This window comes from Electrophorus electricus, chromosome 18, assembly GCF_013358815.1.
Source record: "Electrophorus electricus isolate fEleEle1 chromosome 18, fEleEle1.pri, whole genome shotgun sequence".
In the NCBI taxonomy this organism is placed as follows: domain Eukaryota; kingdom Metazoa; phylum Chordata; class Actinopteri; order Gymnotiformes; family Gymnotidae; genus Electrophorus; species Electrophorus electricus.
In genome coordinates this window covers 3769190-3795689 of record NC_049552.1, presented here as the reverse complement: position 1 = coordinate 3795689, position 26500 = coordinate 3769190, and the positions used below count along the sequence as shown (strand labels likewise).

The window sequence follows — 26500 nt, the reverse complement described above, 5'->3', positions numbered from 1 at the left end:
GCTGGATTCAGTTCTTGATGGACCACGATGAACATAACTTATTCACTCTGCTTCAAATGCAAACGTACCTGGGCGAAGTTCTGTGAAATATAAGGAAGTAAAAAACAATCATTCAAGCTGCGCTCTGGTGCAGCAGGCAGAGCAAGATGTTGGCAACCCCTAGGTCATGGGTCCTGTTCCCAGACAGCACCACACTGGTAATTAAGCCACTCTGGATAAGAAACTCTGTACATGTTTGAATCACTTTGCCAAAAGCTAGTCACAGCACGTCCATCTATGTAGAGTAGAGACAGAAAGGTGAAGTACAGCAGGCTATGTAACTGAGCGGAAATACTCCATGAGAGAGGGGTATGTGAGAAACATTAGTGTATTTTTATAAGTTCCACATGTAGTTTTTTGGGTAAGGTTTTTTTTCTTAAATTAATCCATGATTTAAAAAAATATCCTATTGTGTTTATATGAAATGTTTTTATGTAAAACATATGCTTGATTTCATGCAAATGAATTCACCAACTTGTTCATGTTTTGTTGTAGATTGTACTTCATCTCGGCCCATATGTTTGCATACACCCTCATAGTGTATAATTATGTACTATGGTAGAAAAGCAGACGTATGGCAGAATGCTTTATTCTGAACACTCATTTAAACAATACAGCATGTCTCAGTATGAATACCACTATGATCAAAACCAGAACGATTTGTAATAGAAAAAAAGGGACATTTGGCCATGTCTCTGGACAGGGGGAGGGCTGTCTCCCAAAGACAGATGACAGATTAGTAAATAAAACACGCGCGCACACACACACACACACACACACCCACCCACCCCACATGGAGGGATCTCCTATTTGTAGTGCACTGAGTTATGGTCAATTTAGTGGCAGAGTCCAGAACAGGGATGCACAATATATAATTTGTAAATCATCATCGCAATACTGGCCTTCAAAATACTGCTACTTCAGAAGTCTGCAATATGAAAATCAACATTTTTTCAATCATGTGCTGTGAGTGTCCTGACATTCTAGTTCTTTGGGTGTTTTCATGTATGATGATGTATAAATTCTAATAATAATATTCATAAAAATCTACTCATAAACAATATTTGTCAAAATAGTGCAGGCCAATCCTTAACTGGGTCAGATTGAGGGCTCACCGGTGTGTTTTATCATATTGCAAGGCACACTTCAATCACAGCATGTAGCAATGTAATCACAATATTGTTGTTTTTCCCCTCCATATTGTTGAGCTCCAGTCCAAAACAAGGACTGTGTGAGGGGAGCAGCAGTAGTACCCAGCCTGGTATTGGAATGCTCTTGGAGATGCTCAGTTTGCATTTCTCCTCCCTGTGCTTGGACCAACAGTGAGGGTCACCGTGCGCAGACGTCCAGCTGCAGGGTCACCATGGGCAGACTTCCAGCTGCAGTCTGATCTCCAGGAGAGGTCAGTGCTGTTGAAGGACCAGCGGCTCAGAGACGGACCCGCCGCTGGAGCTACAACTCGGGAGCCATGGGCGGAACCTGGCAGTGGACTTAGAGTGTGAGTGAGGAAGAGGAAGAAATGAGGGGTCAGAGCTACGACTTCCGGGCTGTGGAGGTCTCTTGGCAGACAGATGCCATGGCTCCAGTCCTGTCCCACTTCTACACCAGCTCGTCCAGCAGGGTGCCTATGCGGTGCTGGTCAGACACTCCAGCCAGGGCCTTGTTACACATGGGACAAACACACCGCACCTCCAGCCACTTTACCACACACCTGCAAACACACACACAGAGTATGTAGAGATATACACACACACACACACACACACACACACACACACACACACAATTATGAACATTTACATATACACATAGACACAGGAGTAACAGAGATCTATTCACGACCTTGTAAGTCTTCCTTTTGGGAACCATGATTATTTCAGCAATAGTACTCCATGTAAATTATTTTGGTATTATTATAATATTTATGATACACATTGTTATTACTAAAATAATTATTATACACAGTAGTGTGTTCAGAGTGGTGTGTTCAAAGTGATGTGTTCAGAGTGATGTTTTTAGAGTGATGTTGTCAGAGTGATGTATTCAGTGGGAGGTGTTCAGTGGGAGGTGTTCAGAGGGAGGTGTTCAGAGTTCAGTGTTACCGACCTCCTGTGGAAAGCATGTTGACATGGCAATACTCCCAGTTCATCCTTCACTCTGAAGTCCTCCAGACACACTGCACACGTCTGCTGTGGAGGGAGTGTGGAACACCCAGGACAGAGACACACAGGGACAAATATGAGCAGAGAGATACAGATACACGCAGGACAGATACATGCCGGGACAGAGTCATGCAGAGAGACACAGATACACGCAGGACAGATACATGCCGGGACAGAGTCATGCAGAGAGACACAGATACACGCAGGACAGATACATGCCGGGACAGAGTCATGCAGAGAGACACAGGGATGGAGACTCACAGAGACCCGGACATGCAGAGAAACAACACACAGATAGCAACATACAGAGAGTTAGACACACAGAGACTCAGAAACAGAGAAAAATATTCCTGGCTGGTACACAAGAGAATTGTCACGCCGAAGCCCTTCGACAGTGGTGGTTACGAATTTCCAGAACATATTTTTACACAAGTATATGTGATCTGCCTTTTAATTTATTAGAAAGTATCTGTTTTTACCCCATGAAGATCCAACTTTTTGGTGTCTCCTTTCAAGATGACCTGCAATTTAGTGAATAGAATCCGGTAAAAAGTAATGCAAACAAGGCCAAAAAAGGGGAAATTATGAACTACATCAGGGGCCACACGCTTACCTCTTTATATCCAAAACGTTCATTTTGGGATTGATGCCTCAACTTACTGTTGGAGAAAAAAGAAACAGAAACATTAGGGTTAAAACAATAAATGTGTATATGTAGAAATATGTAGTATAAGATATTAGACTACAACATGCCTTTAGAACAAAGTCTAACAAAGGAACTAAGCCTGGTAGCTTTCACGGAGCATAGAGTGTAATGTAGTTTCATCTATTACCAATAGATGTCAGTAGAACTCTCGCCAAAAAAAGACTCACAAAAAGATGTGACTGAACACGAGCGAAGATTGAAGGATTATGACTGAAAACGGATTTAAGACAGGCTTTAAGGGCTGTGACATATAAACTGAGTAAGTGAAACGAGTTGACATGAGGCACACTCCGACTAAAGTCATAAAGTATCAGTGTGATTAACTTGACTGACGAGTCAACGTTTTCCATGACGTTGCGAGTCCAGCGTCTCCGTTCACAGCGCGAGGAGTATCTAGCATGCTAATTATCTACTAAATAGAGATGCCTATTTGAATATCGACATGTGACCTGATTTACATATATCAATCATTTAGATAGATAGATAGATAGATAGATAGATAGATAGATAGATAGATAGATAGATAGATAGATAGATAGATAGATAGATAGATAGATAGATAGATGATTGATTGATTTCAGAAAGATACGTTATATTGATTCATATGCCCATAAGGTTTTGGTTTGTTTTCTGAGGCAAGATCTCATTAGTCCAATTACAGAGTACATATTGACCTTAAGCTGCTGCTAAATAAAAACAAACAGGCACAAGATACCAAAGCAGTACATGTCCACATTTTCCCAACCCAGATACCATATCAGTAACATGTTCCCATCCCCGTTACCATATCAGTAACATGTTCCCAGCCCAGTTACCATATCACTAACACGTCCACATGTTCCCAACCCAGTTACCATATCATTAACATGTCCACATGTTCCCAACCCAGTTACCATATCAGTAACACGCCCACATGTTCCCAACCCAGTTACCATATCAGTAACACGCCCACATGTTCTCAACCCAGTTACCATATCAGTAACACGTCCACATGTTCCCAACCCAGTTACCATATCAGTAACACGTCCACATGTTCCCAACCCAGATACCATATCAGTAACATGTTCCCATCCCCGTTACCATATCAGTAACATGGCCACATGTTCCCAACCCAGATACCATATCACTAACACGTCCACATTTTCCCAACCCAGATACCATATCAGTAACATGGCAACATGTTCCCATCCCCGTTACCATATCAGTAACATGGCAACATGTTCCCATCCCCGTTACCATATCAGTAACATGTTCCCATCCCCGTTACCATATCAGTAACATGGCAACATGTTCCCATCCCCGTTACCATATCAGTAACATGTTCCCATCCCCGTTACCATATCAGTAACATGGCAACATGTTCCCAACCCAGATAACATATCAGTAACATGTCCACATGTTCCCAACCCAGATACCATATCAGTAACATGTCCACATGTTCCCAACCCAGATACCATATCAGTAACATGTCCACATGTTCCCAACCCAGATACCATATCAGTAACATGTCCACATGTTCCCAACCCAGATACCATATCAGTAACATGTCCACATGTTCCCAACCCAGATACTATATCAGTAACATGTCCACATGTTCCCAACCCAGTTACCATATCAGTAACATGTCCACATGTTCCCAACCCAGATACCATATCAGTAACATGCCCACATGTTCCCAACCCAGATACTATATCAGTAACATGTCCACATGTTCCCAACCCAGTTACCATATCAGTAACATGTCCACATGTTCCCAACCCAGTTACCATATCAGTAACATGCCCACATGTTCCCAGCCCAGTTACCATATCAGTAACATGCCCACATGTTCCCAGCCCAGTTACCATATCAGTAACATGTCCACATGTTCCCAACCCAGATACCATATCAGTAACATGTCCACATGTTTCCAACCCAGATACCATATCAGTAACACGTCCACATGTTTCCAACCCAGATACCATATCAGTAACATGTCCACATGTTCCCAACCCAGTTACCATATCAGTAACACGTCCACATGTTCCCAACCCAGATACCATATCAGTAACACGTCCACATGTTCCCAACCCAGTTACCATATCAGTAACATGTCCACATGTTCCCAACCCAGATACCATATCAGTAACATGTCCACATGTTCCCAACCCAGTTACCATATCAGTAACATGTCCACATGTTCCCAACCCAGTTACCATATCAGTAACATGTCCACATGTTCCCAACCCAGGGACTGTTAACGGTTGATGAGTTAACACCCAAGGTGTGCTCTGTAGATTTGGGTCTGTTGGAGAGTGTATTTAGGATATGACCTGATTCCATATTCCTCTACAATAAGGACTGATGGAGAGAAATCGGAAAAAAAGAGAACCTCCCTTCTCCACTTATAGTACCCACAGACACACTTGCCTTATATAGTAAAACTGAATAGAATTTGAGAGCACAAACACCAATACTATGCAGTAGACGTGTGAAAGGTGCACCAAGTATCACGCTGTGTTTTGAATGTGTACACAGGTGCTTTGGAGCCTCCAGAGTTGAAGAACAATACCATAGGCCTGTAAATAATAGAAGATTAAAATAGCTTCAATTTCATCTAAATGCCCCTACATTTGGACAGAAATAAACCAGGCAGCTTACAGATGCAACAGTGGCAACTTCCTGTCCCCTAATGCCTTACTTCCTGCCTATACGCCTTTCACATTGTCTATTCATCAGCTTGTCATTAAGCTTTTGTAATGTGTTAGTGTGTGTGTGTACGTGTGTGTGTGTGTGTGTATGTGTGTGTGTGTGTTTGGGGGATTACCTTATGAAATAGCAACAGAATATGAGGCTGAGTACAAAGACAAAGATCCCTGTGCCAAAGATGACCATGTAGATATTGAGCGGCAGATCCTGGAAGGTGACAGGTGGCATGGTGCAGGTCTTGTTGGAGTAGATCAGTCCCAAACCGCAGAAGAACCCTACAAAGGGACCAAGACGCTGTTTGATCGGACCTGTATCACACAAGCAGCTAACACAGAGACCACAGAGACAATGTAAGATCAGCCTCGACCCATTAAAATGCTGGACAGATTCATAGCCCAGGGCGTTTTTTTCTGAGTCAAAATCTTATTACTCATTTTAGACTACACAACAAATAAAGCAAGTATGTCCATAATTTTCAGGTCTGGAGGTACGTCCATACATAACAGAGGATCCAGGTGTTAGATTGACCCTGGACCACAGCAGGGCTCAGACACAGAAACACACTGTATAAGGAGCCTCATTCCTTTTAAATTTTGAACTCACTCAGCGCACGGGTTGACAAACAGGTGCTCTAGGACTCACCACAGGTGATCATGCGGACAGTCACACTCCTCTGTATGTATGAAGCAACCCGTAACACAGTTGTCCACCAAGGATCATTAGTACAGTGAAAAAGTCAACCTGATCTGCTGTTCCACATATATACAAACTCGCTCCTTAACACCGCTGTTATTGGAGCAGAATTTTAAAAATGCATCAATGTGTTTTGGCTTTTTTAGAACGCTATCTGCCTTACAAAGCATGTCCTGTGGGTCACCTCAGGAAAGAGGCTTGTGGGTTGGGGCAAATATAAGAAGGTTGATCATAAAAATACATTTTCAAGAAATGACAAGAAACCCAAAGAACAGCTGGTCATGTTTTCTTTTTTTTCTTTTTTGTCTATAATACAAGCCATGCATGCCGTGCGTGTGCAGAAGGGGCAAGCTGTATTGGTAAACGAGTGGAAAACATGACCTGTTTACACTCCACATGTGCTTGCTAAACACAGTGATGCAATACTCCAACTATGAAAGTGAATTCCAATTGCTACATTTCCCCTGAACAACAAGCTGGTGTGATAAAGCTGTGTGTTTGCGCCTGCTGTTAAAGGAGGTGTTGGGGACATGCAGAAGGCAAGGGCGTCTGTGCAGTCCTTGACTCTTCCTGGCCTTGACTGGGACACTGGGCTCCTTTGTAGAACATCTGTGAGCTACGGGCCGAGAGCCAGGCCAGGCTTCTGTCTCTGTATTCATGTTGTGTAAGATCAGGACAAACTCAACTCCTCCTGCAGCTGAGACCCAGGCAAGAAGCCCAACAAGAACCAGACCTGCACACACCACTCCAATACAAATCTCAAACAAACGTGCAGGAGGACAGACACACACACACACACACACACACACACACACACACACACACACACACACACACACACACACACACACACACACACACACACACACACACACACACATTTAAAGAAGCTCCTGGTTGAAAACAGCAAGTCAAAACCAAAGCCAAAATAAAGTATGAGTGTCTATTCATGTTATAAATAATATGAGTATAATACATGACCTTTTTCTGTAGATCAACATTAGTATGTTAAAGAGACTGGATGTCCAGTAAGTTCTACATGAAAACTCTGCAAACATTACAAAGCAGGAAGAATATTACCATCGGACTAGTAAGGGTGTAAAGTCACAGTACATGACAATGGGAAAGAAATACTAATTGTGCTTTAGTCTACTGTGCTGTCAGTCATATTTACACTGTCATACTGTTTTCACTGTTGTCTGCTACTGTTTAATGTCAAATGGAGCATTGTGTCCTGGAGAAACTATTTCATTCCCCACTCACTGCATCTGGAGTGAGGAGGAATGACAAAGTTGATTTGACTTAGACCAGGGAGAATTGGTTATACTTCTTAGAAGAGTGGGACACAGTTAAACTCAAACAGCACAGTAAGCAAGTGTATGAAGTGTGACAAACAATGATAACTACGCATGTTACATATATTTTCAAGGAAAAAAAATCCTGCATGTAGTATATTTGAAATTAAACTCACAGGTGTAAAATGGACCTAGATCCTTGTATAGTTTCCAGGCTAAAAATAAACGACAGGGTTCTGCGATTTAAAACCATTCAAGCAAAATAACAGAGAAGTAGTTTAGGTACACAGCTCAGTTTAAGCATGCTTGAAAATACAATAAAAAGCCAATTTTGTTCCCATTTCATTTTATTCCTTTCTTACGTCTCTGTGCACTCTCCAGCACTTTAAACAAACTTACACAAAAATGAATCCCAAACTAATGTCAGTTAACAACAGGTTCACTTGGAGGGAGACAATCTAAACTGGGCCTGCTGAATCGAGACTGGAAAGCACTGGTGTGATGACGGCCTCACTCCATTCTTCAACACTTGTTCACCAAATTAACTTAAAACGGAGGCTCGAGGCCTTAGTTGTTAGCTGCTGCAGCTGGCAGGCCAGTCATAAGTGTTACAGTTATAGAGGCTTGCAAATATCCAAATTATGTCAAAAGAATTTCTGAACAAACTTTCTTGGCTTGACCAAACCCGCTGAAAGCAATTAAAGTTTATTGGGTGAAGATATGTCTGGGCCAATCTGTCCCAGAATGAAAAGAAGCTGACTGTCACGCTCCAGGGTGCCTCCCAGGCAGGAAGACACACTCAGGCACCACACGCCCTCCTTGACTACACCCCTGTTCCTAATCACCTACTTACTGACTGACTCCCATCACCTGTCCTTCATACCCTCCAGTAATTACCTTAACATGCCTCTTCTTAAGCTCCAGACCTCCTTTCTACACTTTTCCAAGATTTTCCTCATTTTGTAAAGGAGAGTTCCATTCTTCCTTACTTGCATCTTGCTCCTCTGTACACGTCGCACTGAAGATGAAACTTTAGTGTGAAAATCTGAGGAATGTTGTTTGAAAACTGTACAAGTGCCTTTAAACATGTTGCTGGAATAATAAGTAGGAAGACCGGTGTTGGTTTTGTCAAGCCAACATTGTTAGATAGATACAGTAGATACATGTTTTACGGATGTTCCAGCCAGTTCCCATTTCTCACTGTTCTCTTTTCCAACACAATAAAATACACTCACCACCCACATTATTAGAAACATTTATCAGAACCACCTTGCAGGTGTACAGATAAAGGCTGCCATGGGTGACGTGTGTTAGCCATCTCTTCATCGATGGCCATTTCCTGTCTACAGGTCTGTTGCTGTCTGTTGCTGTGGGTGACTGACTGCGATCAGCCCAGCAGTGGACCTGATAGGCTGCAGCAACGCTGTTCTACCCGACACACTCACCACAGCACAACATGCACTACCATGCCATCATAGTGTCAGTGTCTCTGCTGGGATGACATCCTGCAATATCCTGGAGTGCTCCTGCACTTACGTTGATGGCATTCAGCAGGTGCTCTTACAAAAGCGACGTACAAAAGTGTTTTAGTTGTCTACTCAAAGTATTCTTAGCTAGCACAAATAGGTTAGAGCCCAAAAATACCCTTAACCGAGACACGGGTTGAACCAAGTGTCAGTGCATAAACCTAGAATGAGATTTACAATACAACATAATATAATACAATGCTATACAACGAGAGTAATGACTAAACTACTATTACCAATTACTATTAAACTATTACTAAATTACTAAACTATGGCTTTATTAAAGTGCTTATTAAAGAGATGAGTATTTAATTGGTGTTTGAAGATAGCGAGGGACTCTGCTGTTCACACAACCAGTGGAAGTTCATTCTAACGGCAGGGTCTTGATGTTTGCCTTCCATAAATCTTGAATGATGACAATCAAATTGGGTCTTACTTGAAGCTCAAAGGGCTGTAAGTGCAGATTTTGACCATTTCATGAAGTTGGAATGAGCAGGTCCATTTTTTGCCTTCTAGGTAAGCATCAGAGATTTAAACCTTATATGAGAGGTTGCAGATAGCCAGAAAAGTGAACTGAGTAGTGGAGTTACGTGGAAGTATTTAGAGCTGTTGAAGATCAGCTGTGCTACAGCGTTCTGGATAGCTGCAAGGACCTGATGGGACACATAAGATGACCTGCCAGGACTGAGCTGCAATAACATGGTAACAAGGGTGAATTCTCTAAATGAGAAGAAACCTTCACGACACACGAGTCAAGTTCATGACATTATCTGAGAATGACAACTGGTCATCCATAATTACACCAAGGTTCATTGCATTCTCGGATGGAGCCATGAATGATTTCATTAAAAAAAAAAAACAATTATGGCAAGATCCCTGTGAGGGCCAGCTGCTCTGGAGATGTGTAGCAGCTCTGTCATGCTGTAATTCAACTTTAGGTGGTGGGCTGCCATCCATGACAAGATGTGTCAAACATGGCAAGATATGGCTAGAAGGTGGGAAAGACAAGATTAGATGGCTATGATCAGCATGGTAATGGTAGGAGAATCAATGAACCCTTCGACAGATAGTATGTTTAATTTCTCCATGGGAGGAAATTAAATCACTAAAGAAGAAAATGTAGAGAGAAAAGAGAAGAGAACACAGAACAGAGCTTTGAGGGACACCGGTGGAGAGTCTGCACAGAAAGGATCCCCTCCATGTTACTTTCTAAGAGTGTCCTTTTAAGTAGTACCATTTCAATGCTGAGTCAGTGATGAACTGACAGCAGAATCTTGTGGCTCACCATGTCGAAGACAGAAGAGTGGTCTAGAAGAACCAGGACCGAAGATGGTGTGACTTTTCTAGCTTCTCTGTCACTGGTCCTCTGCTCACAAACTGAGCACTGATGAATTGGATGTACAGTGGCAGATAAACTGTGCACGACAGCAGACAGGTTACAAAGTGTAAATGTCTGCCTGTAATATGTTATACCTAATATGGACCTAATAAAGTTTTCAGTGAGTGTAGGTGGAAGCCCAGCATTTCTGATAAAAGGGCAGACGAAGGTAGATGTCGGGACTGAAGAACAGAAAACGAGGGTAGCTTAGCACAGGGGGAACGTCAGAACGGGTTCTGCAGACGTAACTTTCTGTGCTAACTTCGTCTGCTGCATGAGCCTCGTCTCAGAGGACTCTGAGACGACCAACCTCAGACCTGTTCCCCACAGCACTGACACAGAACGGCAATGACTAATTCTGTGTTCAGATCTGGGCAGCTGCGGTCATGTGACTTCTCTATTACAGATCAGTACTGCTGATCTGTATTGCCAGGCACACCCAGCAGGCTGCCAAGACAATGTAACACGGCAGGACAGAAAAGATGGGCGCTTCCTGTTCTTAAGACAGCTCACGTGCCCGACTGTGGTGTTGTCAGTGTGCAGCCTCACTGCCGCTACTGAGCCAAGTATGTCCAAAGAGAAAAAAAGGGATACAGACAGACAAGGGCTTCATTAAATGCACAGAAACAGTGAGCAGCCCTGCAGTTGTACTACGGGTATCTTTACAGATGCAGCCAAAAAATGTAAGAGAAATGTATGAAATAAAAGGAAAGAGTTCTTCCTTTTGTCCTCAAAAGTATGTGAGAGAAGATGTTTCAATAGGAGAGAGGACATGAGGCCTAACGAAAGTGAAGAAGCACCTTCTGGTAATGAACACACATTACCCAGCCTTTCTGAAAAAGATAGGTACTGTCAGATCTTGAAATCTAAAGGCTGCTTTGTTTTAGATACATATGAGTCAGTGTGTTGCTAGGCAGGTCTTAGGCTCCCACAGATTTCCTGTTTTAAAAGCAGGACAAGAAAGAACATGTGCATTTGGGCTCTTTTTAGGAGCAACACATGAAATATTAAAACCCAAGAGACCGAAAGTCTCTCCTCGGAACTTTCAAGAGAAATATGGAGTGACCTACAAATATAAAGGAAAAGACCTACACACACACACACACACACACACTGCCTGAGCTGGTGTGTGCGCAGGTGTGAATCTATACTTATCGATCATTTTTAAACCTTTATTTATAACCAAAGGAAATGATCTGCAAACAACCCACTAACAGCCCATGTGCGTTTCCAAAGAAAAAGCCATGTTTAACATGTCAGTAGTATGTTTCATTTACCCTGAATTTCAGAGAAATACGGCACCCCATGATAATAAACAGGAATGCTGGATGGACCGAGAACATTCACATTTAGCAGATGTATACAACCACTATATGAGTAACACAGAAGACTAACACAACAATTGATACATTCAGTTAGACAATCAAAAGCTGGACAGTTCAGCTGGATGACCCCAAATGATTGTGAAAACAATGGAGTCAGAACAAGACAGTACACCCATCCGCTTTGTTCAGATGAGATGCCAACAGCCAACATATCAAATCAAGTTTCTCATTCATTGCACTGAATCATTTAAGAGCCCACGCCATAATTTCCCAAAGACCCTCTAATAGGAAAAAGAGAATATTTTCATATGCTAATTGAAGCTCTATGCAAAGTGGGCTTACCGTTACACCACTGAAATGGGAGCATCAATTCATTCGTTTGGTTCCCTGCCTGCGGTGTTTACAAACAAAGATCCAGTATCCTTGGTCCTTCAGACGTGCTTTTCAGCAAGGCGAGCCACGGCTAAGAGGAGTCTTCCGAATCTGGATTCATCTGCACGATTTGGTAGAGAACGAAAAATAGCGCAGACGAAATCCTGAAGTCCAAAACCGTTTTCACAGGCGACTGTCACGAAGTACAGCTCGCAGCACCCGGCATGACTGATGACACACTCGCCGGGAAGAGCAAAGACCCACAATAAGAGTTTCTTTTACAAACGCTTGTTTCCGTTGCTGGTGAACGATGCGATCAACGTTTAGTGCCTGTAGAGCAAGGTAACAGACAAATGACGATGGCATCCATTGAGAACAGATTTTGATTAGCGCAAAGTCCCGCCCGCCTGTTAAGATGAGCATCCAAGATGACCAATCTTCCATCTTCCTGCTCTTTCCCAGATAAGAACACAATCCAAAGTAGATAGAAGGTGGTAGTTGGTAGTAGTGTTGTTAGTCCTTTCATATATTAAATCCTATATATATATATATAAATCTATTTTGTATATAAAATCTCTGCTCTGTAGTACAGTATGGTTATGATGTCACACATATGTTGCTTATGTTAACCAGTTACTGACGAAAATAATTAAAAAATAATAATTCTTACATGCGGACACCACGAATTTGCCTTTGCGAAAACGGTGTTCATTGTCATTTTGCCAAAGTATGGTGTAACACCTTTGTCAAATTAGGCTGCTTTGGGAATGAGGGATTTGCTTATTAGCAGGATTCCCAGGTTTGAAAGGTGAATATCACGTTTTTCATCTTAAAAACTATTTTGACGCAGCGCACTATTTGCCGCTTTGGACCGCTAAGCAGAACATAACAAACGGAAAGATGTCAGTTTTCAGAGTGAATCTGTTAGTACAGTAGTTCGTATGTACAGTAGTTACATGTTAGTACAGTATGGTTGTCCTGGGATATCGAAAGATTTCTGCGGTCAAACGCACCCGATTCAGGTGATTATCAGAATTTGGTCCTGCGCAGTTTATTAGCTTCGCAGGAATGGAGCCACTGTACTAGGGTTGTTTATTCAATCATTTGTCTGTTTTCCGTTACCACCTGAGATCAGTATGCTAGTGTGGTACCCTTTGCTTATTGTGAAAAGCAAGACACTGCCCTCTTCTGGCTAAATAAATAAAGATAACTTTTTTAAAATCCTGGAATTAATAAACTTAAAAAGATGTCACATAATAGTTTGTATTTAACATAATCTGCTTTAATATAAGTGGAACTGAACAAATATGAATACTGTAAGAGTTAATTCAATACTGTAGGTGTTTCAGCATTGATGCTTCCACTGTACACACACACACACACACACACACACACACTGAAATGCCCTGAGAAAATTGATTTGCTACAGATCAGCGTTTGTGAGTTAGAAGAAATATATCTGCTCATATGAAGTGAAGTTTGCTACATAAAGAGGGTTATAGTTGTATATGAGTTCTTTGCTCTCCTCTTCTGCCTGAATGAAGTGGTGGGAACTTCTCCTTCCTAGAGAGAGTGAAAGAGAGAGAGAGAGAGAGAGAGAGAGAGAGAGAGAGAGAGAATTGAAGTAAATATTCCAAGTCAGTTTATAACATTTCTAGTCATTATAATTACTCTTTGCCTGAAGTGACAAATCCCAAGCGGTTACCTTCATTCACAAAAAATTCTGCCAGCAGTGATGACATGCGCTCGGCATTTCGGGAATGAGGAAAACTGTAGAGAGGATTCCACTGAAAACGGTTAACTTCTGGATGCCATTGAACCCCATAGAAGGGGTACTTCCTGCCTGGAGACAGAGCAGAATTTAAGAAAACAAACACTTCCTTCTGAATGATCAACAGCTGCGTCTGCAGGTCCTTTGTGTAACCCACCCTGCAGCCGAGTGGTTTTCAGCTACATTAGCTATTTGCTGCTTCTTCAATACCTTCCATGGTTGAGACAAAGACGACTCCATTCTCTGCTTTGTTTAACGACAACACGGAAAAGAAACTTCTTAGCTTCTCGTTCCTCATGAACATCTGAAAGGTCCAGGAAGAGTCCCGTGAGCGCTTGTAGCTTTCATGACCAACGGTGACGCGATCGCCCTGTGCGCTGTGCTTACCTGGTCTGTCACTCCAAAATGGTGGAAATTTGCCGCCAGTGCCTCCTGTGAGAGGGCTGTGAGCAGCTCAGGTGGGAAGGCCTCAAACATGCGGCTGGACGCGGCCTCTGTTGCATATTGGAAAGAGTTTACACGTGTGTTAGGACTCAGAGGATTTGTACCAAATATTGCAGAATAGAGCTACAACACCTCCTGATACCAAACGCACGTGTTCGTTAATATTTAGGGCAGCTGAGCTACATGTCAATGGTGGTAAACCTCTGTAGCCTAAACCTCTGTAGGCAAGTCAGGGCTTTAGTGGTTCATAACTCCACCTGAGGTGAAGTTTAGAGGGAGGGAGATGTTCTCCGCAGGGGTTTTGCTCAACAGATTCTCTTCGGCCACCAGTACAGTGAGGAGCTGGAAGCCCAGACACGTTCCCCATATGGGGAAGTAGTCACCCACATCATTGGCCTGAGATGATAGCAGAACAGGACCAGGGTCAGTTTTAGAATCGAAACAGCTGCACTACAGGCTACTGAAACAGAAGATGAATACACTGATCACACTAACACTTTTATCAATTTAAGAAACTCTTAAAAAATTTAGTAATAAACAGCTCAATGCCAAATTCTGCCCTAGGAGATAACACTAAAATGCCAACTGTTTCATGAAACCCTGTCGTATGCTTTTATCAGTGCATATAATACTGTAACTGTTGCTTCAAATAATGTGCTAAAGGCTATAGCATTGAGGCTGTATTATGTATATTATTACATTATTATTTATTTATTTACACAGAAACAATATTAGTTATTTATATATTTCTTATATAGACAATATGGCTTTTCTGTGTTCTGTACAAACGCCATGCTCAGTGAAACCCTGGGCACAGTGTTCACTGTATACTACCTTTGTATTGAGTTCTAAGCTTTGACAAATCTGGCTGGATTTGCCCGGGCTGAACACAGGAGTTGTGAGGAGCACAGAGTTCACTAAGCATGTCTGGCATGTGCGGACTCGTCTGCAGCACCCTCTCACACGCACACACTCAAGTATGCCCAAAGCACGTTGTTTGTTTACCTTAAGGGCAAGACGGAAGTAAATCTTAGCAGCGTGGGCAAAGTCAGAAGTCTGCAGGTCTACCGTTCCCCCAATGAGGAGAAGTCTGTCAAAGAGGGAGCATAGACACCTGCCATTCAGAAACTCCACTGAACTCACCGAGAAAATCTCACTGCCACAACTCTTTAAGCTCCGAACCTATACATGTTATACGGTCCCTTGTGTGTTCTTCTGAACATTGCATTCCAAACTGAAAGTCTCCTCAGAAGCCTGTTGACGAAACTGCAGCAAAGGTGAATTCTTTGGGAGTTTCTAGCAGCTATATAAGTGTGATATTCTGAGTCATTTAGAACCCTACCTGTAAAAACCTTTGGTTCTGTCATTAGAGATCAGATTACACAGGACAGACCGACACACAACAACGTTGCCAGTCTTGCCTGGGATGCAGGAGGGAACTTCCTTACCACCAGGCGTGACCGGCTGATTACTGCTGTGGCTTTACCACTCCAACACCATTGCATTTACAAGCTTTGGCCCCCAGTGCTCATAAGATGAGTCATCTCAGTGGAATTTTGGTGTACTGGTGTACTTTGTAAGACTGAATGCATTGCTACTGACATGTTCACAACACGTTACCTTAATGTTTGAATTAGCAAAAAATGAAAAGCTAAACCCAGACATCCAGTGTTAGGCTTCAGTTTTAAAGCGGTAAGCAGCTCAGGTGAGAAGCAGACATGCAGAGTGAGCAGAGTGAGCAGAGTGAGCGCATACCCATTGACGGACTTGAACGTTTTTTCATGGTCTTCTCTGGTCTGGTTAAGTCTGGAATGTCAAATGTTGCATGATTCAAATATGGAAACTCAACAAAAAATATAAGTATGGTTTTCAGTGTTTCTTCAGTTTCCCCTTTTTTTGTCATGACATTTTGAAATACATTGCAAGTGATTGGCGTTTTAAGTGTTACCACATTAGTAAATAAAAGAATATACAATTTCATAATGTGTGCAGGTTTACCTAATTGGAATTACTCGACCACCGCCGGATTCAATATACTTTACATACGACGAGGGGATGTATGTTCTTCCATATGGTTTCATATCAGGGTCCTGAACCTCTTGCGTCAAAATGCCTTAAAAAAAGAACTTACACTGCCATCTAAAGATATTTTACCTACAATTTTCTAAAATCACGACCGTTTTCATTTAATAAAGGAAAAAGGTATTTTGCATTTTGAAGTGATGTGACCTAAATGCATAAAAATACACACGTACCAATTATCGGCCTGTTGTTCACCAGCTTGTCAGGACGAGCGCTGCACTCTCTGAAAATGGAGGCGAACAGTATCGCGCTAACGCACAGCATTCTGACGGTTCAGAAGCCTTGGCTACGATGGGAACTGATTTAGTCTGATTTTGTGTCCAGCAGTACAACCCATATACCATAGTTTACACCCATAACATGCAGTGCAAATTTAAATCTCTTATGTGCAATTTAAAGGAAGTTACAGAGTGGGTGGAGATTCGGAATATCCACACTGAGGTTGCGTCTCATGACAGTAACCACTTTATCTGATTCTATCACAGACGGGGCTGAAGACAGTACAGGTTTAAAAGACATGAAAATGTTGCCAAAACATCTAGATTGTTTATCTAATACAAGTATTTGTTGTTGTTTTTTAAACATTTTTTTTACTAGACCGGTCCAAACTGGTTAATATTTATACGTTTTCTTATCATGGTGACATTTAGTAAATATATGTAACTCCATAGATATATATAATGTGAGTAAGTTACACAGGCACTAAGGTCATTTTCTCTTTGAGAATGGAGCAAAGGTAAAGTTAATAACACAAGCAAATATATGGCAAACCCAACCACTAAATGACGTTTGTGCTGGATACTGAAGGACAAGCTAATCACACTTTTCTAAATATTTTATTTATTGACTTGTTTACTATTATCGTTGATAGTTCAGTTAGTAACGGTTCCAGAATTACCCGAAAAAGTAAAAACATTTCATAAAATAACCTAAAATAAGAATCTACAGAAAAGACCGGAAAATGCACAATACAATGTGCACAAAGCAAGGTAAATACAGAAAATGCATAATACCTAAAACGTGTAATTGAATACTTAATTAATTCAGTTCATTTGATAACTTTGTACATTAAACAGATGTGCAAAGTAATTTATAAGATTGCACCCTGAAGTGATATAACAATGAAATGACTCACATGCATTACCCAAACGGTAGTAAAGTGTGATCGATATGAAAACGTCGTTGTAGGCTTATAGAAGGCATGGAGCCTGCATTTTTGCAGCTAATTTAGGTGATTATTCCTTAACACAACTATAATTTTACTTGCGCTGATTTTGTAATTCTTTCTGGGTGTCAGTATTGATTCCTTTATCTAGCAGTATTCTAGTTCAATGGTATCTTGGACTCTAACCTGTTGCACTGGCTAGGATGTATTCTATAAGTAGATGATAAAATCATTTTTGGTAACTCGCTCTGAGTAAGAGCGTATGCAAAATGCCATAAATGTAAATGTAAATGTTTTTAAAGGTCAGATATGATTTAATGATTATTTGACATTTGAAATCTGAACGGAATTGAAAACCAGTTTGAGAGCGCCAAGACTATGCGAGCTACTCGGAAATGCTGCTGTTAAGTTTTGCGCCACCTGCTGGCGAGGCTTGGTCCTTCATTAACTCACAGTGCAGCAATGCGCCGCTGCTATGCAAGACCAGTGTGGGGTCAGCCATTTACTCTGGCATGTTTTTTGAAAAGTTACGGATGGTATAAGACTGCAATTATAAACGATGATAGGTTATAGAACATCTATAGTAAAACATCATTTTTTATTATAATCAGAGGGACCATATTTACAAAGTAGAGCTGATTCTAAAACAATCACCCAATCCTGACAAGTCTCATGCATATGATTCTGGACATGCATAAAACAGTGCAGACCCCACAGAACAGGTAAGACGGCAGAATGGGGCAGCAGCTACAGAACCTGGTCGAGGCCTGGCGTGATGTGAAGGATCACATTCCAAGCCTCTGGGCTGAGGTGGAGGGTGAGATGTTCTCTGGAGGTGGGTTTCTAAAGAGTCTGTTTGATAGCAAAGAAATACTTGTTCATTAATGAAGGAGAAGGTAGAAGCTATGCCAGGGATCGGTCATTTTAATATATGTTAATGTCCTTAGTTTAGCTGGTTTGTAATATTCTAAAATGTGAAAGAGTCTGTGTGTTTGTTGCATCTGTAATCTGTGAAAAACCGTCATCTGTAATCACGGATCTCAAAAATGTGTAATAACGATAAACATTTTACAATAGCCTCCGACATTTTTACGCGTCAACCTGTTCCCTTGTCATTTCGATGTTGGACTACACAACAGGTGGCAATTCGTGCTGGTTCCTACACGACCCAGAGTACACCGGGGTCTACGTCACCCTCGGGCGTTCGTGATTGGCTGAGGAATGCTCGGGGGGGCAAGATGCCGTGGTCGTTCCCCGGGCATCTTCGCGCTTGTGGGTTACTGTGCGCATGGAAGCGGACACTGACATTTCGCAAGTTAACGCTCTAGTGTAGCTTTTAAAAACAAATGCATCAGTAGCTGTTTGGCAAGAGTGCGACTTTTCATGAAGTAAAACAATAGACATGGTCGACAAAACAACCGGGATTCACCTCTCTGACAAAAATTATGGGACGACATCAAATGGTAGGATAATGTCTTTTTGTGTACATTTCGCTATGCATGTGTTTTGTTTCTGGCTGTGTATTTATCTGTGGTTATGTATGTGTCAGTGTTATAACATCGCTTTTATTTGTATAAATACATTTTAAAATCTGTAATTGTTAAAATCTGTAATCTGTAATCTCGGTTTGTTGCTGCTTTTATAGATTCCAGCAATTTCCAGCAGCAAGCTTGCAAGTTATTTTGAGATGAGGTTGGAGGAAGAATGATGGATAAATTTCTTTATTTTTCCTTGTTTAAATCCTTAAGTCACTGGTACGGAAATAGTATTCTTTGAAAGAAGTGTAAGGGCTTTTCCGTCGAGTAAGGAGGGACAGATGCGTTTGGCTGGAGAGGAGTCAACAACAGGAAAGTTTTTATTTGGACATGGGTCATTGGTCCTGAAGCGCTCGTAAACGGTGAACTTTTGAACTTGGCGAAAGCGCCCGTGCTGTAACACCTAACACGCTGGAAACGGGCAGGAATGTGTGACCTAAAGCTTGATTTAAAAACAAAGGGGGCCACCTTATCATCCAGATCCCAAGTTGTGAACAAATTAATTTACGTAAATTATATATGACTTCACTGTATAACCTAGTACAAGGACGCAAGGTTTGTTATTGGGGGAAATGAACACATGGAAGCAAATAAAACAATGTTTCTTTTGTGTTCTGCTGTATTTCCCCAATTATTTAAATAATTGATCAATTAATTAACTGGTTTCTCAGCCAGATCAAGTCTGTGCATTTTAACTAGGTAATAACAGTTTCTTATTAGAAGAAAAGAATATAAAAATTCAAAATTAAGATAATAAAACCCAAGAATGACCTGATTTATGGAATGCACAGTTGCTTTTATCCAACTTAAGTGCTTAAGATTATTTATATATATAATTTTTTTTTTTTTTTTTTTGCAGGATTGTAAAATGCCAGCTGGTCTCAGTAGAACTGATTGGCCCTAGGCACTAATAAACTGGAATTTGAAGGCTTAGAGGTCATTTTCAAATAAAAGACACTTATTTCTTTCCCCGTCTAAGGAATCCTCCTATTATCCCTACAGGCATGGACTGTAATTTGGGACTGTGCACTGGCACTTGGCTCTTTCTCTCAAACACCTTCGCTCTGTTTCAGACATGAGACATCATCGAGGAGGCCATGGCAGCTGGAATAAGGATCTGTTGGGTGGCCATCAGTTTTTTGTGGTTACCAGGCAACGAGTATTGCTTATGATGTACGTGTGAGGATGACCGGGGTAGAGGTTAATCACATTAAGTGCCTTTTAAGGGCTCCTCCAGGTCCCTGTGACAACCTCTCCAGCACATCACTGACGAGGCAGGGGCATCAACCCTGAGAAACAGGGGATCACTGGGACCACTGCAAAGCGAATGACCCTCTTGTGTGTTGCAATGCTGACTTGGCAAGCCTCAATTCTGTTTTTTGGGGGGGGATTCATTGCTAGTAAGGAGGTTTCTGGAACTTTCTGGTCACACTGCTTCCAACATGATGCCTGTTACAGTATACTGGATTAGTGTGTATCTGAAGGGCATGTTTTGTTTGTACTGTTTGTTTGTATGGCCTGTTCATCCAGGAATTGCTTCATACTTCATTTGTTGTTTTCTTAAAATACAGTGACCATCATATAATATCAGTGGAAGGTTAATTCCAGAGATTCTTCACTATGAATTTATTTCACAAAACCCCCTTGATTAAATATAGACATAATATATTGATTATTGCACCATATTGAAAATGTGTTTGTAGCGTCCTATCTTACAGAATCCCAAAGAGTGTCTGTTCCAATGAAATTGCCATCTCTACCTCGGTGGGGGGGTCTGGGCTGCCTCTGTTATCAGCTCCCTGCGACAATTGGCACAGATAGGGGAGATTAGGGTTGTAAAATTCATCTGTTTGATCTCGCCGGGTTGACTTTGGGCCATTTGCCCTGGAGCTGGGGCAGATAGAGAGCTGTAATGTCAGCCATTGTATGGCCAAGCCACATGGACAGTGCAGTAAAGACAGAGGCGTGGATGCCCGTTGCTATGGTAATGGAGTCGGCACTAGGTGGTTTTCTAACAGGCCTTCAGGGGCCTGGGTGAAGGTCATGTGTCCTCACCCTTTTGGTCCCCACGAAAGGTGAAGGGCAGCTTTTCATGTTGGTGTCAGATGTGATTTATTGAGCCGAGGCTGTAACAAAGGTCTGCAACCCCCTTCCCTATTGAAATCATATTACTGGGCAGTGCATCAGTTCGAACGTGCTGCACAATGCGCCAGTGTGTCTGTGCGCCAACACGTGTGGCAGAGGATAGACGACGCATGCCTTCACTGCGTAACTTCACTGAAATCTCTAACACAGTCTGATTCCATCTGAGGCATTAAACTCTTATTCTCCCCCTCTTGTGCAGGTTTCTATGGTGATCTGTCGGAAGCAGATGAGCATGATGGGATGGGTGAGTCTGCTGTTGGACCACTTCAGGCTTGAAGCTGCATAAGAAGTGCAGTTTTTCTGCTTAAGGGAGTAGACCTGCACTTTGAGGTGCAGGTCATGACGACTCCTGCTCAGAAGTGTTTGAACTGAACTGAATCCAGACTTCTCTGCCGTTTCCCCTCGTATCAGTGATGCTCAGGCGCCTCACACCCTCCACGCACAGATAAATCATTTACTGCCGTCATGAGTCGGTTGTGCAGGCCAGTAGTAGGCTTGTGTCCACCAGGGGGCCCTATAATATGTGAAGCAGGGTATGACTGAGAACGTGCAGACAAGGTCAGAAACGTGTCATTACTGTCGTCTTTGTGTTCTTTGTTGACAGACACACTAGATGTCTCAGTTTATATATATATATATATATATATATATATATATATATATATATATCAAATGTGTGTGTGTGTGTAATATACCTGCCTTATTGCACAGTAGGAGCTGCATATGTGGAAATGCTCAGGACAAAGTTCAGCTCAAGTTCATATCTCTGTCTCTCTCTCTCTCTCTCTCTCTCTCTCTCTCTCTCTCTCTCTCTCTCTCTCTCTCTCTCTCTCTGCCCCCCCCCCCCACCCCCCATCTCTGGACTGCAGTGCCAGGTGCCAGCAGTAAGAACTAAAGGATTCATTCTCAGTTCAGCCACTGCTGACCCCAGGGTGACTGGCTCGTGTAAACCTCTGGGAACCTCTGATCAGGGAAAAGAGTGCATGGGGGACCTGTTAAACCAGTGTGCAATGAAAAGGTCCTATTGGTGCTTGGGGCAGTAATTGATTTATGAGGTAGAACAAGATTGGGTTGTAAACACGAGGGTGGAGGGCTACATTGGCTCCCAGGATTCCTGTGAAATCTTGAAGTGTTTCTGTCACTTGGGTGTACAAGCATGTGCTCTCTGTAGCCTGCATTTGTGATCTATAGTATCCCCTATTATAAAGATTGTATACTTATTTTAAAATGATTGTGTCAATCATGAACATTGTTTATTTTTATTTAGTACTGAGGAGTATTTGTTTCTGTGGCAAGTGTTCATATAGCAGTTTATCTATTTTACAACAGCATTTACCCAAAATGCATTCGTTAAGTAATGTTATTTATACAGAACCACAGTATTCTTGCAAGCTTTTAAAACTCTGTTCTAAATCAAGCCTGAATTACGCGCACGTGTGCGTGTGTGTGTGCGTGCGTGCGTGCGTGCGTGTGTGTGTGTGTGTGTGTGTGTGTGTGTGGGAAGGGAGGGGGAGTAAATTCTGGATTTATTTCAGGGCTAATAGAGTTGTGCAAGAGCCTAAACCCTGAACAAAGAGGGCCACTGCCCTTAATCTGAGCAACCTGTCAACTTCCTGATCCATCCCAATGGTTTCCATGGATACACAAGCACCCCAGCCAATCCCCAGTGTCCTAGAGCTGATGTGACCAATGGGATTAGGGGGAAAAGGGGGCCAGTCAGCACGCTGGTTGTTCCGTTAAAACTGGGCCAGTGTCAGATATTTTTGTTTGGATTTGTAGAGAGAGGCCTAGTGTTGAGTTGTTTGATTTGGCATTGGGGTCAGGTCGTGTTGGGTTGACCCGCACGTCCCCATACAGTTTCCGTACACACACACAATCTCTTTGTACACACACAAGAATTAGATACCTGCCCACACTGGAGATTCTGTATAACCGTATAACGGTTTGTTCAAATATAGCATCTAAGATCATTAACTGACTTCTTCTCTTATCTGAGGAAAAGAAGAAAAACCTTGTCCAACTGGAGCAGCACTTAGTGGTGCTCTTCCAGAGTTCCATTTTATTTTCTACCACATGGGGGCAGTGTTGATGGGGAAGTCCTGGGAGGATAAAGGCCTTACACTCCTAATTTGCCCTCACTGAACTCAACACCCAGATGTAGAGACTTGGCTGAGTGCCGACACACATGCTTTTCTGCTGTCCTCACATAACGGAGGCAAACATATGCCTTCCCTCCCCTGTATTTTCTCTCTCTCTCTCTCTCTCTCTCTCTCTCTCTCTCTTTCTCTCTCTCTCTCACTGCCTAACTGCTTAACGGCTAACTTTCATTTCCCTGTTCTGAATTTGGCAAACCTTTTCATTTTAATGGACGTTGGCTGGATTTAGACCAGAGCTTCAAAAGCTTGCAGGAATACCTCATGCTCTGCATAAATGATAGCACTGACTACATACGTTGCCACACGATCACTTAAACATATACCCCAGTACAAAAAACGGGGAAACAATATTCAGTCGCTGTTCTGAATTTGCTGAGCTTCGCTTTGTTAATGAACATACAATTCACTTTCTGCGGGGTGATACGAGTTACGTCGGATTAAACCAAAAGCGGTTGGATCTGACCTGAAGAGTACAAATAGAAAGGGCACAGTTCAGTGCCCGAGCGCTGTTTGAGCGCCAACGATGCCTCGGAAGCTTGGGGGAGAGGATTATGGATACATGCAATTATCTCTCTATCGAGGAGCGAAGCGTGTAAATAATTCATCTTGGGCCCAGTTTATAGCAGAAACTTTTTTGTTTTTAAGAATATAACCACCCTCTTCTTCCTCTTTGTGTCTCATAGTCGCTGCTGAAAACCTTGTTAAACCTTGTTTTTTTTTTGAAGGCACACTTTCTCCCCTCCCCCTCTCTCTATCCTCCTTCCCTCCATCCCTGCTCCTTTCTCTCTCTTGTGTTTTATATAATTCATGGCGATGCAAAGAGCTGATCCCCCCCCCCCCCCCCCCTTCTGCTTCCTCGACGTGCCTCTTGCTCGCCGCGTTCGACTGGGGGTCGTGGCCGGTCGCATCGCTTCCAGGTCGAGCAGAAATGGGTCAGCCTGTTCTTCCTGTCACTTCTCGTCAAATCATTGCTCTCAGTGGGTAAGAGAGAAGTGAGCTCACCATGAACGGCTGAGCAAACGTGTCACGAACCGCCTCGCCTAGTCAGCAAGCTGCCTGTCCTACTGCCATTCGACCATACTGTCATTATAAGCAGTGTAATGCGATTTTAGCCCCCGAAAAAGACGGCAGTCTTCGCTAAGCCATACACACATACCTTCTTGATTATTATTTGAAGGATGGTGACAAAGTGAACCTGACAGCCACGCAGTTTGGCAGAACACTTACATCATTCCTGTACGCGCTGGTCTGCGTTTTGTGACGACCTAATTCAGTTGCAAATGCGATGTTTACTTTAGCTGGGTGAATTTTGGGCATTTTGGTGGGAGCAAAGGCGGGCTTGACCCCTGTTGTTTGCCTCCTGCGGTCGTGAAGGCTATTATGGTCCTGTGAGCCAGAGCTCGCGTGTCAGCAAACAACGCCCAGGCAGCCAGCTCCCTCTGAGCAAAAGTACTGTCAGCAGAGCCCTCCTGCCTGTCTGGTCCCTCTGACGGTTTCCACTGTAAAAGGCCAGAGAGAGAGAGAGAGAGAGAGAGAAAGAGAACCGCAAGTGCTGTGTTTAGTGTGACTGGAAAATGTCAATGTGTAAAAAATTTCCCAGCATGTTAAGCAAACTTAACAGGGCAATTACGGCGGGATTGTTTCCAGATGATTCTATCTCTCTTCCTGCCGAAAAAGGGGAAACAAGCTTTTCAAGAACTCGGCGAGCCGATTGTTTCAGTCTCCGCGCGCGTGTGCTGGGGACGGTCCGCCTCACCCAGTGCTGAGAAACGAACACGGGGGACATGCCGCTCTGTTCATGGCACCATTGCAGCATTCTTTTATTCTCTCATTTCTAGATTTTTTTTTTGGTGCACAGTTGAGGTGTGGGGTTCCCCCTGACCTATGACCAGTTTTTGAGCTGACTTTTTTACTTTTCACACCCATGTGGGCTGCCACTCTGCTCTGAATATATGACACACAATCAGCACATGCTCTCTTCTGCAAAACGCTGTGAAACGTTTGAGGAAGGATCATAAAGGATTTATTACCAAGCTGCTCAAAAATTACCAAAATGCCCTGTTTCCTCAGTGGAAGCTAGAGAAAGCACTCTCAGAAAATCCCATTTCCCGGTAATCCATTCTCTCCTGGTCAAATCTTGGAGGAGTCGGAACCGCAGTTTGCATTCATTGATCAGTGAGTTGTGTCCGCTGGAAAACCCACCGACAGCAATGAATGTTTATTGCAGCCATTAGAGGGCACCACCTCCTGCACCAGTCGTTGACCATCCTTGGATTCCTGCGGCGTGATTGGCTGCCCTCGGTGTACAGTCAACGGTCGATGGTTTGTGTCAGAAGCTCAAAACTCACCGACAGCGTTGAATGTTAACCAGGGATAGCAGTGATTGGCTGACACATGTTCTGGGTCAAAGGTGCTCCACCCCCTGTGTCAGGCAATATGTAGCCTGGCATCAGGAATCCTGTCACAGAGCTCTAATTAGCCGACCTCTTCCCATCAAAACTTGTACCTCTGCACCCAGCCTGTCTGCTCTCCCGTTCTGTTAGCAATGTCCTATCCAGCCTGTTTTACAGAGCCCTGAGAAGTATATATTGCATGAAATTGCCTTTGGCTGCAATTTTAAAGAGATCACGAAGAAAGCGAGTAAAACGGAGAAAATGGAGTAGAACACAGCAGAACAAGAATAGAACAACAGGCTGGACAGGATTTGGAACAGAATAGAATAGAATAGTTTAGAATAGAAAAAAAAGACAAAAAAAGTCTTATTGTTCTTGGCGCTCAGCGAGCGAAAACACCCGTCTCTCTGTCTCAGCCCCATTCTCCTTACCCTGCTCTGAACTCCAGCCTGGGTTTCCTGTGGGAGAGTGCTTTGAGGCACGCATGCATTATTAATGCACGCTCCCATTCGCCCGCTCCGTCTGACTCTGCAGCCGGCGCTGGGGACGTTTAAAGACGCCGCATGCTCACGTTCTTTTGTTCCTGTGTCGCGCGCTCTCTCTCTCGCTCTCACACACAGCCCCA

General features: G+C 42.8%; 2 protein-coding genes across 3 annotated transcripts in view; both read right to left on the bottom strand.

The window, feature by feature from the left end:
• Positions 1-612: 612 nt before the first annotated feature.
• On the bottom strand, positions 613-12777 carry rnf122 (ring finger protein 122). Of its 2 annotated transcripts, none has more exons than XM_027030279.2 (6): positions 12155-12777; positions 5714-5870; positions 2815-2860; positions 2681-2722; positions 2146-2225; positions 613-1750 (listed from the first exon to the last, which is right to left on the bottom strand). In XM_027030279.2, the coding sequence occupies exons 1-6, from the start codon at positions 12177-12179 to the stop codon at positions 1639-1641; spliced, it is 462 nt and encodes a 153-aa protein (XP_026886080.1). In that variant the 5' UTR covers positions 12180-12777; the 3' UTR covers positions 613-1638. The 2 variants fall into 2 exon arrangements, with proteins under 2 accessions (XP_026886080.1, XP_026886079.1); XM_027030278.2 differs by having other exon boundaries at positions 2146-2228; positions 12155-12769.
• Positions 12778-13465: 688 nt separating this feature from the next.
• LOC113590246 (gamma-glutamyl hydrolase) overlaps positions 13466-26500 on the bottom strand; it is a 22131-nt gene continuing 9096 nt past the window's right edge. Inside the window, exons 2-11 of the mRNA XM_035536274.1 lie at positions 24710-24981; positions 16655-21840; positions 16398-16512; positions 16155-16205; positions 15405-15489; positions 14657-14795; positions 14343-14449; positions 14166-14259; positions 13890-14027; positions 13466-13747 (exon numbers count right to left, since the gene is read on the bottom strand). Of these exons, the coding sequence (XP_035392167.1) occupies positions 13629-13747; positions 13890-14027; positions 14166-14259; positions 14343-14449; positions 14657-14795; positions 15405-15489; positions 16155-16205; positions 16398-16512; positions 16655-16745 (939 nt within the window). The 5' untranslated portion in view covers positions 16746-21840; positions 24710-24981 and the 3' untranslated portion in view covers positions 13466-13628. The remainder of the gene's footprint in view (positions 13748-13889; positions 14028-14165; positions 14260-14342; positions 14450-14656; positions 14796-15404; positions 15490-16154; positions 16206-16397; positions 16513-16654; positions 21841-24709; positions 24982-26500) is intronic.